Source organism: Centruroides sculpturatus, unplaced genomic scaffold (assembly GCF_000671375.1).
Source record: "Centruroides sculpturatus isolate CEXI.00-Female unplaced genomic scaffold, Cexi_2.0 scaffold150, whole genome shotgun sequence".
NCBI lineage: Eukaryota > Metazoa > Arthropoda > Arachnida > Scorpiones > Buthidae > Centruroides > Centruroides sculpturatus.
The window spans coordinates 896,428-913,235 of NW_019384512.1; the positions used below are offsets into that span (position 1 = coordinate 896,428).

At 30.7% G+C, this 16,808-nt stretch overlaps 1 protein-coding gene across 1 annotated transcript in view; it reads left to right on the forward strand.

The window, feature by feature from the left end:
- Positions 1-16,808, forward strand: part of LOC111622482 (soluble guanylate cyclase 88E-like) — a 47,840-nt gene that overhangs the window by 26,950 nt on the left and 4,082 nt on the right. Inside the window, exons 8-9 of the mRNA XM_023364875.1 lie at positions 482-785; positions 849-958. Of these exons, the coding sequence (XP_023220643.1) occupies positions 482-785; positions 849-958 (414 nt within the window). The remainder of the gene's footprint in view (positions 1-481; positions 786-848; positions 959-16,808) is intronic.

Here is a 16,808-nt window from a genome sequence, read left to right on the forward strand (position 1 = left end):
AGAATATGCTTAGTAATGACGTCTCCTCCAGTTGATTGGAGATTCACCTTATTGGGCACATCTCGTGGAGAGGGTCGTGCAACTCTGAAAAATCTCTTCTCCGAACAGTGGATTGATAGTGATATCCTAGACCATCAACATTACTCGCTGGATTTTTCTTTTAGAGTTTTATGGATGATCACGCTTGTGTGACAAAGCCGTTCTCAATTCAGAAGCTTATGAACATAAAATTGCATCAACTGTACGTGTTGTGACGCCAGAAATGTTGTTGAAGAAACTAAACACCGAATAAGCATATACATTGACATTGCAGGTGGCCATATAAAGTGAGATTCAAAATCCTCCCCCGGGATATGTTTTGTAACATCAAAAACAATGTGTAATGAATTGCAAGACGATTACTTTAAAATAAAATAGGGGATATAATTATAGCCAATCCTGTATATTGATAACAACACTAAATATTCTTTGTTTCTTTCAGTATTTCGATTCTGTTACAATTTTATTTAGCGACGTGGTTACATTTACGGAAATTTGTAGTCGCATCACACCTATGGAAGTAGTATCGATGCTGAACTCCATGTATAGTATGTTTGATCAATTAACAGAAAAGCACGAAGTATACAAAGTAGAAACAATAGGCGATGCATATATGGTGGTTTGTGGAGCACCAGAGCACGACCCACTCCATGCCGAAAAAGTCTGCGAAATGGCATTAGATATGGTTGTTGTTATTGGAGATTTGAGAGATCCGTCTACCAACGACAGTTTAAGAATACGTGTCGGTGAGTGAAATTTTGGATAATTTTGATTTTAATATCTGCTATTATTGAATAATCTTCTATTAGGTGTGCATTCGGGTGCGGTTGTCGCCGGCGTAGTAGGCTTAAAAATGCCAAGGTATTGCCTATTCGGTGATACCGTCAATACGGCTTCCAGGATGGAAAGTACTAGTGAGGTAAGATCGGATATGAAAAAAATTTCTTCGAAAAAATAATTGGCAAAGTTTTTCTTGTCAGTGAATTATTGACAGAAATAAGTTTATAACCTATTTAGACACAACTATAAAGTTATTTCTGTTACAAGAACGTTACAAAAAATTAAACCTCATTCAAATACAGTAGAACCTCGATTATCCGCCCTAATTGGGCACTGGGGTTGGTCGGATAATTGAAAAGTCGGATAACCGAAAAGTATGAAAAAATCCATTATTAGTGTAGTATATTATTATATCCCATGTAATTAGTATATTAGTATATNTATTATTATATTATATATACTGTATATATATATAATTTATGAATATTATTATTGATATCAGTAAAAATAATTTTTGACCATGAACGACAATTTATACTAACACGAATTCGTGTTAATATAAATTATCATTTATGTTCACAAATCATGTCCATAAATTACATAACAAAGATATGTGAATGGGTATGGAAATAATCGTTACAATGCTTTTAGTGGGATGGGTATACAGGTAATTGTTATGATGCGTTACAAAGGGGTGGGATATTTACAAAAGTGTTACATAATATTAGTGTCTCAACCCTTGAGTAACAAAAAGGTTTATTTTTGTTTCTGAAGTGTTGTATAGCAAACCGTACTGTCTATGTCACTGCTTTGTACTGTACGTTAAACATATAATTAATAAAATACTGTAACGTTCAGCACTTCTTGCCCTGTATTATTCCTTAGTAAAATTAATTGAATCGATAGACGATAGGCGTTACATAAATTTGGGGGTATGTGCGGCGACGTTACGGAACGTAAGGGATTGGAATGGTAGTGAAAAGTATAAAAATAACGTTACGTAATTTTACATAAATGAATTTGAATGAGATTTGATTAACGTTGCATATGAACAATGCTATATTATCGAAATAAATATAAAATATAAAATGGGCTAATCAGTGGCGTACCGTGGATATCAGCCGCCCGGGGCGGAGGAAAATTTCGGCCCCCCTTATTTAGGTATTTCAATTTAAAAGACCAAAATTCAGTTTTGTCACAGAACAAGCAATGAAAAATTCGGTGGTAGTGCAGCGACCTGTTTAAAATAGTTCTATTGGATATTAGTGGTGTATATGAACGCGAATAAATCGTACAAGCGAAATAAAAAAAATTCGCAGGATTTTTATTCGCAGGTTTCGCAGGATTTCCTGGGATGAAAAAAATCACTACTTCACCCGGACGGCGAGCCGATTCCCGGACTGTCCGGACGATAGCACTATCGTAGGCGCGATGCAAGTATAGGTTAGGATGTTTCAAATTTTTACAAGATATTATTATTATTTATTGTGAAATTTTGCCGCCCCCTAAAAAGTGCCGCCCGGGGCGGGCCGCCCCTGCCGCCCCCACTACGGTACGCTCCTGGGGCTAATTCGTTTTTTATTAAGATTTAATACGTAAAAAAAACTTTTGAAATTTCATTCCAATACTTTATTTAATTACTATCGTTATTTTACTTATGGATTCTCTTTCTCGCAAAATAATTATATTAAAGTCAAACCTGTCTAAGCCGGAGTCAAGAAGGTCGAAAATATCGTTTCGGCTTCAACAGCTTTCCTGCACTAATATGGCTCCCACGGGCAGCTATGCAGGCCTCTATACGGCGAGGCATACTATCAATATGGCGATTAACGGTTCCTGAGGTATCTCTTGCCAAGCTGCGTCCACTGCGGTGTGCATGTCGTCTATGGCATGTGACGGTGGTCCCTGGTGCACTTCACCGGTCGCAGAGTCGACCTGTGGGACCGTCGTCTTAAGCAGATTGTTTTATCTTTTGTGGTCTTAAAATTGCTTTCCGATTTAATCAGTTTCCGGCTTATGAAGACGAAATTACGCTGACTGATACTGTATATTACATGATACGGGACTAGGAAAATAATTCGTAATAAGCAAGTTTCCGTCTTACTAAGAGTCTGGCTTAACAGTTTTCACTGCATTTATTTCTGCTTCAGAAAGATAAATTTCTAACACAATGTTTTCAATATTTCGATAGGTATGGAGGACAGACTTTTACATTTAAAGGGACAAATGATGTATATGGAAGAATGGAAAAGCATGGTATATTTAGGAACACCAGTGTAAGTACAGTACAGTACATATTAATAAGAATAACCTTTCTAAATATGTATAATTAAAAAGATTTGTGTATTACGCAAAATTATTTGTGTAATTTTTTTCATTCGTAGAATGAGAGATTTGGATGCCATGCTTCATACTGGATTGTATATTAATGACCTTAGCATGCATGATTTCAGTCGGGATATGGTTTTGGCTGGACAGCAACAATCAGCAGAATTAAAACTTGCATTAGATCAAGTAAATCAATTGATTGCTTACAGTTTCATTTCTTTGCTTTTTGAGTAATTACATATTTATGTTAATTTAATTCCTTCTATTTTAAATAATATTTACAAATTAATTTACCATAAAAATTATTTGTTTCGAGTAAATATAATAATAACTTAAGACATTAAAATATAAAAATACGTTAGCGCTTTAACATTTAAATAAAATCAAATTTATAACAGTTTTCTTCTCAACTTACTGGAGTAAGTAAATAAACTATCACGCATAAAATCAAATTTAAAACAATTTATCGCTGTAAAAATATAATTTGGTAATTTGTTCAAATAAATACTTAGCCCTATAATATGGTAATAAAATTCATTTGAAAAAGAATTATTTATTATAAAATGAAAAGTTTTAGGAAATCGTAAAGTATAGTTAAACAAAAAGTTTGATCGACGAATTTTTTTGATATAAAAAGAATTTCAATTTTGTTTCATTAAACCTAATAAAGTTAGTTATTTGTTTAGAACGTGATTAATGCGATATTAATTAAATTCGAGGCTGTAGATTTATCTTTATATGTTTTTTATTCAATGTTAAACATTTCTTACTAAAATTAATTAAATAATAATCTAGAATGAAACATGAAAAGTCAGAAAACATACTGTATATGTTACTGTTACGCTCTTATTATAGAACACCGGTAGTTGATCTCAGGTTTGTGCCTCATCAACAGTTTGGCCAGGTAGAGTTTTCCGCACGTGTCTAACACATTTAAATAGGAGTGTTTTTCCATAGAAAGTTCTTCCGGGAGAAATTTTTCCTTGACAGATCGCCCATGTTTTGCGTTGCCTTAACCCATCAATCCTACAATTCTCATTACAGAATTTCTACTGTGATTTTATGTAGTTGTTTCTTATCATTCAGTTTCTTCATAATGAGTTTGTGTTACATATTGTGTTAATATTGTGCGTTTATTCTTGTTTACATTGTAAACAAGAATAAACGCGCAATTTATTTTTTCCCAGTACTGTATAATGAAAAACAATTTTTTCTCTTTTTTTAATGTTGAAAACAAACATTCTTCTTCGCGTATCTTCTTTTATTAAATTTCTGAATTTGAATGAATTTTATTCGTTAGCTGAATTTTTAACAATCTGCTGAATTTAAGTGCATATGGAATGTGGCAGACAAGAACTACATACCTATTCATATAAGACGTATGACAACTCTACGTATAGAGAATTAATAATTAGATCTAGTTTTAGTAACTTTTGTTTTCGATGGTATCAGTGTTCGTTGCGTTGCTTAGAATAAATTCTTCTTCTAAGAAAACATGCGAATCTAAAAGATAAATGCCAGTTTTCTGGAAATCATTAATTAATGCATTTTATGGAGTTGATATACATAAATAAACTTTACCGAATATTTGTCTACTTTATTATAATTCTATCTACATTGTTGTGTACAAGATTCACACTTTTTGCAATGATGTATAATTGATATTTAATAAGTGCTACTTAAATTAAGGGAGATAATAGATAACTGATGCTTAATGGAGGAAAGAAACTTTTATGAAAGGAAATATAGATGATATAATAACACATTTTTCTCTTACAGATTCATGGAATTCTATGCTTTTAATAAGGAATGTATGTCTATCTAAAATTAACCGAACATAAGTAAGTTTTATATACAGAGTGTTTTATAATGCAGTAAAGACTTTTCGGAAATTACTGCGACGAAAATAGCAAATGAATAGGAGCAATGTTTATTATAAAATTACCTTTCATAGTGCAAGTTTTCTTCCAGAAATTTCAATAGCTTACATTTTTCTACCAGCGGAGCTGCGTCTGTTTGAGAAAATTGCAGGTTTCGTTGGTGCAGAAAAAACAGTCTGTTAAAATTTCGTGAGATGTATAACTCGTGGTTTTTTATGGCTGTCATAGTTTCTATATACGACAAGCCTGTTCCAATAAGAAAAATGATTTATACATTGCTATAAATCGTTCAGTGAAACCAATTTCTTATGTGTAAATAAAAGCACTGGTAGAAAGTGTAGTGATGAAACTTGAACAAATACACAAACTGTTTGTTCGTAATCTAAAATATCAACTCAACCAGACTGTTGATCAAATGATCGTTAGAAATTAGTCGATATAGACTTCTTGAACAAAGTAATACGAAAAAAACTCGAATTTCGTTGGGTTATGTGTCAAATCACTGGTGTAGGTTAAACTGATAGATACTAACATGACTTGAAATGTTACTGCATACTTCAACAAATTTCAAATCAGTATCTTTAATAATGTAATCACAATAAAATGTCAAGCGTGCATTACGAAACATTCTGTACTGTAAAACATGTTTAAACCGTGTATAATAAAATATGTGACATTCAATCAATTCAGAAATATGGCAGTCTAATTTTGTAGCTGGAGAAGTTTTCCTGGCTCATTTTAAACCCGTAGGAATATAAAAGTGAAAGATATAGGCCTAGTTCTAAAAATTAAATGAAATTACAACTATTATACGAGGGCAGGCTGAAAAGTAATGCACACATGCTTGTAGAACACGAACAAAAACAAATAGCAAGATCGGGCCAAAAGTACATTAAAGTACAATTCTTAAGCTTCAAAATCATATATTTATTTTTCAACAAAATTAAGGCCCGTTAAGGCTAACAAATTTCTCCCAACGTGTAACAAGTTTTTTCATTCCGTCACTGAAAAATTCTTCCGACTTTTCTCGAATCCAGGACTTGACAGCTGCTTTCACCTCATCGTCTGAGGTGTAATGATTACCCTTGAGGTCTCTCTTGAGTAGAGGAAACAAATAAAAATCACAAGGCGCAAGATCGGGGGAATAAGGAGGTGTGGAATCGGTTCAAACTTCAGGTTTCGCAGAGCCTCTCCAGTTGCGCGCGAGGTGTGTGGACGAGCGTTGTCGTGTTGCAAGATTATTGGTGCCAGGCTGCCTCTAACATGTCAAACTCAACGTCAGAGGTGTTTTAGAGTTGTATGTACTGAGAAGAATTAAACATTGGAACAAGGTGCAACGGTAATTGTCTGTGGCAGTGATCGTACTTCCGCTGCGTGTTTCATCAACAATTATGGCTTTTCCAGGCTCGCAGTTACGAAATTTTATTATCCATCAATTTACAATAGATCTATCAACAGCATCGTCACCATAAACAGCCTTTAAACGTAATTTTCTCAGCAGTTAAAAATTCGATAACAGCACGCTGTTTAACTCGCGTTGACATAGCACCAGAACATGTCTCCATATTTCCGCTTCTCAAAATATACTGAATGAACGCAACGACCTCAAACTGCGCATGCACATAAAGGGGGAATGTTACTTCCATATGCCACCTGGCATGCTTCTGAAAATCATTTCGTTTGTGCTCTACAAGCATGTGTGCATTACTTTTCAGCCTACTAGTTCCTATTTCGATCGAGTGGTTTTCTAGTTGTATTTTTCCGTTTACTTTCCCCGACTCCGTTATATATAACAGATGTAAAGTATGGCGATTGGACAAACAGGAGTCGTGTGTCATATTTCCAGTAGGGTCGGACTTAATGACGATTTTACTCGTTATTAGCATTTACAATTTTTATAAAGCCCATCCATTCCTTCAAAATTAAGCTTTTTGCCATTTTATTATAATTAAAAATATAAAAAGTTTTTAATAATAAAATATCAAAACAGATGGTGCCACACATGCAGTTTTAAATGTTGCCGAGAAAGTTAAGCAACTCATCGCTCGAATTTTTTTAAGTAATAGCTTGATTTATTTGAAATAATAGTTTGTCCTTTTTCACCAATATCGTTTATTCTGCTAGGAGTTAATTTTATTTTACCCTACATTTCAATAGATTTCAAAAAAACATTATATTTATTATAATATAACTTTTGCACTTTTCCAGTATTCTCATTATCTGTTTGGGATGCCGTTTTAGAAAGAATAATACCCAATATTTTCCAGCCATGTCCAATATTAAGAAAATGAAAAATATTAGTTTTTGTTGTAAATTTACAAGATTTTGCAAACTTTTAATTAAATAAAATTATTCTCCATAAATTAGCAATGCTAAATCAAATCATTTTTTTGTTTTGCAATAAAACTTTTTTTAAATCTGAGTTTTTTTGAAACTTGTCAGTTTTCTGAAATAGTATGGTGCACGAACTTTCATATTTGACAGCTGCGTCGTTCAAACTTAGATTCTTTCTCCATATTTCCTTTACAGTTCATTTTTCTTAATAGTATTTTGATGTACAGTACATGTTACAATTATTTTCGAATAATTTACAGGATACCTTATATTCTTCATAACTTGCAGCGATTTTGTTCAAAATCATTTTGGTTATTAAAATCTCTTAAAATTAGAGAATTCTTTAAAATCTTTAATTAAAACGAGATACACAGATTCGTATATATTGAGTGCATCTAAATGATAAGCAGCTAAGTAAGCAATCCAATGATACAGTTCGTACATATGAAACGAACTATATTATTAGTTTGTTTACTTAGTAGCTTATTATCTATACACACTTATTGATTAGCAAGCCCCGGGCGCGCCAAAACTTCTTGCATAAATACATATAAGGCTTGTGCCGATACTGTTTGACCCTAAAACGTAAATTATAAAATAAACTCGAAGAATTAGCCATTTTAATAAAAATAATTCCTAAGCTGATTAATAACACATTTTACAAGAAATTGATGAATGTATTTTATATATTTATTTCATGAAATTATATTCTATAAATAATAAAATATCCTATAATTCACATATACTTGAATTTAAATTAATGACTAGTAAGGCGAAGTTGCGTACATGCGGTTTAGCTCTTTAAGACAGTATTTCGTCATATTCCTATTTATTATTCTTAAAGTTCAAAATAATGACATACAATATATGTAGCGTAGTGTACATTAAAGAAAGTCTTTCCAGTCTCTCTTCCTGAACAAGAGATTTGTTGGAAGCTGGCATACCAATTGAATAGGTAACGTGATATCCTGAAAAATACTGGAATTTTAGCGTACGAGAAATGTGCATTAGCCTGAGCAATGTGGAGAGAAACACTGTGAAGGAAACAAAAAATCGGATTTGCTGAAAAGCCTCTTGAAGAAAATGATGATATACTGTTTTAACTTTCAACACTTTTACATATTAAGGTTAGAAGTGTTATTTATAGGCTATATAAATCGTTCATAGTTAACATAAATTAATAAACAATTCGAAAAACCGTATAATATTTTCAGAATTATTCATTGAAATATTTCCTTTCAAAGTGATTTACTTTATTTCCTTAGCTATAATGAAAGATTTTGTCCACGATACGCTTTTGGAAAAAGTAATTAATTTCACTGTTGAAAGATGGGTAATATCGTTCTCTTAATAGTTTATACGTTACGTTTTTCACTTTGTCCTCATTTTTCTATAATACGAACTAATTTTATTAAATAAGCATCATTGTTTATTTAATTTGATTATGGCAAAATTAGTTTAAAATTATGCAAAAATGGTAGCGATATGTTAAATGATTTGATCCCAAACTTTAGATTTTTTCAGGCACCTTTACAATAAAAAATAATAAATAAACAATAATACAATGACGTAAAGTTCGATGCATGACCAGTGCCATCGAGCGCTTGTATAGGACCCAGGTGTACCTTTTTACCATCTTTTTCTTTTTGGGAACATGATATTTTACATATGTGTATATATATAAAGTTGAACTCACTTTGTCTGTTCGTTTGTTCGAATGTCATGTGAGAACGGCTGAATCCTTCTCAGGCTATAGAATATATTTAGAGTAAATATCGACGTAAGGTTGTTTTTAGTTGAATATAGTATATTATACGTTTATTATAAGTACGTATTTATTTTCTGTATATATTTTTATATATTACTTTACTTGATATAACATTTTCCCGAGGAAAGCCGGGGATCTAAGCGAGCATTAATATAAAAATTGCCAATTTAACAATCGCCAATAAAAGAGTACAAGATGCCAGTCACTTTATTCGTATTTATTTCTATCTTTATTTGCGTTTTCATAATTTTACATTATAGTGAATTATTATATATTAATTAGGATCTAGGAAGATTTTAAAATATGTTTAAAAAAGGAAGGCGATTGATTTATGCTTGGATTTAATCTTATGATCGGTTTAAAATTTCCTGAATATTCTAATTTCTCGATTATTATTACTATTTTATTAATTTTTTATATATTTATACTATATATTTGCATATACACAAAGAGAAAAATCGTGTAGAATTTAAAGTTTTTAAAGAAATAAATTTATAAAGAAAGAAATATGAATGAAATATCTTACAAATTTTAATAATAAAATTTTTAAAAAAACAATTATTACGGTTCAGTATTTATTTGAAAACTTTACCATAAATTAAATAAAAATAATAAAATAAATTTCTAAATATTTACTAAATTCTGTAAAAGATGGCGCCATATGAATATTGGATACCGATGAAGCGTCTAGTCGAACGAACCAATTACAGTATACTGTCTGTTTAATAAACGGACCACATCATTGGCTCGTTCGCTGCTTTCCATTTAAACGCGCCCTAAAATAGCAAATATAATCAAAGAATGAAACGTTTTCTTATTTTAAAAATTCGTTTTATTTTTCAAAAATAACTCAATACAGATACATGGATTTATCCGGATAAAGAATGCTACAGATGAGACTGAAACCTTAAATGTTTTCGAACAATGCTCGAAGAAAGTCAAGCTAAGAGTATAAAAATATATTTTAATAAAATATAATTTTGATAAACTTACATATTTAATTTTATAAAGCGCGAACGTATTTATTTATGTAAATTATTTATATATACAGTAATTTATTATTCTTAAAAAAATGTTAAGCGTAGATTTGTCTATTGTTTCATTATCGAGGATGAATTAAAACTCTGCGCATTCATATAAAACATCCCTTGATATAAATTTATAAAATTCTCTTCGAACTTTTTTAATATAATTATAATAAATTATCAACTATTAATTTAAATATAAACTTTATTTTTTCGGAGATCGAAATTTTCTAAATTTGTAATTTTAAAATATAAATACGTTGGCGCTATAAATAAATATAATTTAAATGTTAAAAAATAACTAAATTATTTAAAAATTTTAAAAAATAATTTTAAAATATTTATTTAAAATAACGCTTAAAAAATAACTAAATTTAAACGCTAAAATCTAATATATTTGATCCTTAAAAATACACTAACGTAAAAGTTAACACGAGAAATAAAGAGCATCAGTGAGAACTTTGGCTCTTCCGGTTTTAATTTAAAATATTCTTTACACAATGCAAATTTAAATGAATCACTAGAAGACAATATTTGAATATATTGCCTTCTTCCACTCAAAAATATAAATACACTCGAACTTGCAATAACGGCCACCTCTAAACTGCTGCCATTTTTTTCGGGAACGTTTCTTTTTCAAATGCATACAAGCTAATCTTCAAACAACGGCCACCTCCGAACAACTATTTTTTACCTTCCAGTAAGTGGCCGTTGTTCAAAAGTTTGACTGTATTTTAAACTTAAATAATTAATTTTGATTTGATGGATTAATCATTTTTATTATTTTTTTCTTAATATTTTGTTTTAAATCATTTAAATATAAAAATTTTCAAAGCAACAGTAATTTTGTTTGCATCTGCTGTAAATGTTAAATGGCACTGTCAGTAAACAAACATAGATATTGCGTATAAAGCAGCTTTAACACAACTGTATAACAAACCAATAAAATAGCCCGTTTCATTTGAAATTGGTTTGTTATCTAGCTATATTAAAACCGTTTTATCAGACAATGCGCCCATGCTGTTTAGCCCTTTATATCTAAATTCAATATCAGCCTTCTGCTTTAGCTTACGTTTACGTTTTACAGATTATAGAAGCGCTGAAGTTCTTTACAAATTTAGAATGTTTAGTTTTTGAATTCTTATGATAAAGAACCAAGGAAAAAATTAACTACTTAGAATTCGTTTTTTCTTTCAGAGTGTAAATGTATGTTGGTAAACTTTTGATTCTTGATACTGTATTCTTAATAAGCATTTAAGCCTTATTTGGTAGGTTGCCAACCGTCCTCCATTGAACTGTTTGTTTTCCCGTCCTTCTTTTATCGATAATGTCCTCCTTTTTAGTAATATTTTAATTGTCTGTTTNTTACTCTTTGCTTCCATTGCAAATTTATGAAAGTTAACATGTTGATTAAAAAATTATATTACTATTGAAAGAAATAGTAGATATATTTTGCTTGAATATTACTGCAATTTATTATCAATCCAATAGTGGGAAAAAGTCTTTTAAGCTTGGACAAGTTTTTCACTGGCTCTCTCATACATTCAGGAACAGTAATTGATACACTTTATATTAATAATTTTAATTAATATAAAGTAATCAATTTGGAATATTAAAATGCCTCATTTTAACTATAAAGGTATACAAATTTATAAAATAAGTTATATTTTTCTATCTTAAAATCTCTAAATTTGTTAGTCGCCAATGGATTGGCCACGTGGCGTTTATCGGGTTTTCTTCACGTTAGTAATACCTAAATAGGGGCAAGTTTCCCATAGAAAGTCCTCCCGGGAGGCATTCCCCCCTCGCCAGATTGCCCATATACCGCGTTACCATATAGCCTACAAATAAAACAAAACAAACTGAACAGACTTATACATCAATTATACACATATTTCAGAAAGAAAAGATATTTTTGTTTTGTTATATTTTATTTATTTATTTTTTAAACTTTGGTTAAAGGGAGAAGCATATGCCCCTTCTGCTTCTCCCTGATTGTACAGTACCTCTATGTTAAGATATAATTAAGCTCTTTAAAAAATTTTCCATTTTACTTACCGTATTTAAACATAACTATGAACGTTCTATTACGTTCTAAGAACTATGAAATATTAAACGATGAAAAGATGTCAATATCTTAATAAGGGAGAAGGCCAGGCCCTCCTTAGTTTTGTGAAGAAATAAATAAAGAAAAAATCAAATAAATACTTTAAAAAAAAAGTAATGCAGCAAGTAATAAATAAGCGCTAATGGCTGCATCCACAGGGATAAACGCAGGCATGCACATTCTAATTCGGACCCTCCTCCTAATATTAGTCCTAGTTACGCTACTGAACGATATTCATTTTAACCAATTTTGTGGGTTTGTATGATTAATGGATAAGGCAATGCAAAACAAGAGCGATCTGCCAGCGGAACTTTCTACGAGAAACTGGCTCTTATTTGGGTGATAGACAAATAAAGAAAACTGGAAAACACCACGTGGCCAGCCAGTTGTTGAGAAACGAACTCGCGACTAATTACAGTGTTTAGTGGTTTTTTTCACTCGGCTATTTGTGGACCCATTTGGTTTTTGTTTGTTTGATTGTTAAGTTATGGCAACGCAACACTTGGGCGATCTGCCTAGGTGGAATGACTTCCGGGAAGTCTTTTTAAGGTCACTGATGGCACCGTTTGTTTTTTGAATCATGTAAGAATTTATAGGGCCACTTATTGATGAAAATAAACTAATAATGGATTATTCGAATCCGTTTTCATTTGTTTATTTTATTTAATCAATAGTTAGTCTGGAGAAATCAAGTAAAAACTATTGTAAATCATTAAATATAGTCAGATATAAAACTAATTCGAATAAAGAATTTTATTGTTACGATCACATTAATTATCAAATGAAACATTTCGGTGTAGTTTCAAATAAACTGTAATCTTCGAATAAACTCCGGGAATAAAACTGCTGCTAAAATAAACCACCGATCTGAAAAGCATGGGAAACATGTTGAAGTACTACAGTACAGTGTAAAGACTAGTGACAGGTAAAGAGTTTATCTAAAATTCTACCTCTTCAAATTGTCTAGAGTCGGACAGCACTTTCTATTCCAAGGTTTATGAAAACATTTTTTGAAATAAAATTATAAATATTGTCGAATATTGTGCGTGGGAAAGTCGCGATGGAATTAATAAGTCGAGAGCTTATTAGCCAAAGAGTAATTATTAAAACCCAAGTTCAAACTCATCATCTCTTTTGGAAAGATATGGTGAGTTTGAACCACAAGTTGATGCTCAAGATCTTGATTCTTACATAGACAGCGAAGCTGACAAGAATGATAACGTAATAACCGAATTGGAAGACGCTAAATCGCGTTAACTATGAAAACATTAATAATTTCAAATGCTGTAGCTTCAACCCAGTCAATAAACGAAAAATTAAAGTATTTCTTTCAATTTTTACTCACTCGTCTCCTGTTGTAAGGTCTCCAAAAAACCCTTGTCTCGAAAAAACCACGGAGGATACGTACGTTACGTTTTAAAAATAACCCCCCGGAATTTAATCGACAAAGTATGATATATAAATAAATACAAGAACTTTTAATGAAAAAATATATAAAAACTGAAAAACTTATGGAGCATTTCTTAGTATACAGCATACATCTTTAATTAGTTATAAATAAAATTATTCTTTACGTGTAAAGTATATCTTATCTAAATTTTAAAATTTCAGTTAAAGAATTCATGCATTTTGAAACTGAATGGTACACGAATAAAGTTCGTAATATTGATTAGAAAAATGTAAAATTGTAAATACATCATATATTCCTCATAAAGAAGTTCATAAACTTCTAATCTAGATAATGTAAAATAGCAATAAATGTTAAAAATCTTTTACATCTTTACAATAATTTAAAATAATGTCTAAAGGAAGAGCTTTGCTCTACATGAGACTATCCACTCAGAAATGTGGCAATTTTCAATCAAAGATCTCGAGATACTGTATATCAGAGAATGAAATTGGAACAGATATCAGTTCGAGCAACAGAGAAAGTGAAAGCTTTTTCTTTTTTAATAAAATACGTGAAAACTAACTTGTCACCTGTGACATTCCAGTCACGAATCAAATCTTACATTTAAAAAATAAGAGAAAAAATAACTTCTTTATACAATTTTTTTCGACTTTTTAAATGTTAATATGAATAAAATGCTATATAAATTTAGTTTAAATTTATTAAAGTAATAAATTTTTCTTGAGGTATGGGTTATGTTCCATTATGGCGCATCAAGTTTGGACTACTATTTTGATCAACTCCAATTTTTTTTTTTCCAACAAGTAACTAGACTGTCATCTAAAGCTTAGTCATTTCTTGGAGAAAAAAATTAAGCCATAATGAGAACCAATACGATAAGGAAATAATGGGGACATAATGAAGCCCTCACCTTAATTATCTTAATTTAAAAGTTCTGTTTATTATAAATTTATTAGAGAGAATATCCAAATGATTGAATCCAGCAGCACGATTCGATTATTAGAAATTTCTAATACATCTTCGAGTATGTTGCAGTGATTGAACTTAATTAAGTTCATCACACAAGAAAGATTGTCGTTTCCACGCTAATGCACTTGAACTCCTCTTACTTGTTAAACAATAACTTTCATTCTCAATTTCTACTTGTTTGACCTTTCTACAACTTGCAATTCAGTAACAACTTGGCGTAATATAATTTTTCTAATCCGTTTTTAATTTCGTGAAACATAACACAATGTCTCTTGTAATTTGATAATTATGTAAAAATGCAATTGTTGCGTAATAATCTTTCTCGTATTGTCACGAACATAGTGATGCGTGTCCGATTCTCTTCTTAATATCCGCCATGTTTTAATCTGCAAATTATGTATAATTTAATTGTCGTACTTTTTAGGTCGAGTGCAAAACTGTATCTAAAAATTTTTTAATGACTTGAATTCTTTGAATGTATTATGGAAGTCACGCAAAAAGCATTCCTGGAATTTTATTTATTCAAATTATCAAGAACATTCTTAAAATTTATTTACAGCGCTTCTTAAAAAGATATTTGCAAATAAAAATAATTAAAAATACTTGAAATTACTCCTATTTTTTATTCTGGAAACTCTCCTCTAACTACTGTATGGGTTTGGGTTTGTGGTGAGATAAGGCAACGCAAAAAACGCTCTGCCAAAGGGGAATGCCTCTCGATATGACTTTCTACGAGAAACTGGCTCCTATTTAGGTGTTAGACACGTGAAGAAAATTCGGAAAACTTTCCTAGTTAGTTCATTGGTGAGGTGCAAATCCACAACTTTATCAGTGCTTCAGTGGTTTTATCCACTAGATAAATAATGGCCATAATTTTCTATAAAAATTAAGCTTATACAGAACAAGTTGATTCAAAACTTTCCGTTCTCACAGATTTATCATTTATACAAATAATTCAGAAGAAATAAAACTAATTCAAGTTAAATTACTAGTCTAGCATGAACCTTTTAAGATGATTCGATTTAAATTGTTTTTTTTTAATTAATAATTTGATTTAAATAACGAGAACATGAAATTGAATTTTAACATTTTTTTTATTCAAGAAAAAAGATTAAGCTATTTTATCAAGACAAAAGTATAGAAATTCCATTATAAAATATGTAAAAAAATCATAAAATTTTTCTGAAAAGTATCCTTAATTGAAATTCGAAATTTAATATATGCACATCAGGAGCCGTCCATTAATTACATATACGGTTTAAGGAGAGAGTGGTTTGAGAAAAGTATATATCATCGTACACGATAGAGAGGGAGAGGGAGGACGAGGCAGTGTCTACGTGAACTTTAGTGGTATTAATGGCATACGAATTTGTTATTATAAGCCTACTTGTCATGTCAATAAACAATCAGAAAATATTTGCAGAACTTTAAAAAGTCATTTATTCAAATGTTACGGGGTCCATGAACTATTGCACACGTAATTAAATGGGAGGGAGTTTGCTAAAAGTACATCATTGTACACGACAAGAAGGGAGAGAATCAAATGGTAAAAACTGTACAATGTACACACAATGAATAGATGATTCCTATGATAATTATTAATTTTTATTGAGAATAAATTAATGATTAAACATTATTATTATTATTATTTATTAAAATTATTAATTATTTCTATTCAAATAATTAAGCTTTTAAGCAAATTAAAAACTAGAAAAGTTTCTCTATTCCAGCGATTCTCGATCTTTTTCGCTCGCATACCCTCTTGGCCTTGCATGTGTATACTTGTAGCACTAACCAATCCTTCTCTCCTATCCCTAGAGTACGCGTATCACCGGTTGAGAACTACTGCTCTATACAAATTTTTTACCATAAAAATAGTTCCAAGAAATTAATCATTTCTGATATCACGAATAACTCTTGATATATTTTAAACTGTTCCCATTAATGGAAGTTACTGATAATCAAATTTCCTGAACAATTCTCTTCATTAATTTCCAAGAAATTAGGCCATCCTTATTATTTATTCAATACCATCTATCAATAAAATTTACTAATAAATATTTATCTCATAACAAAATTTTAACGGTTCCAAACGAAGTAAAAGTCATTTCTATCTCTTATGATAGAAGATATTGATAGAATAAACCGCAACGAGACTGTATAACCC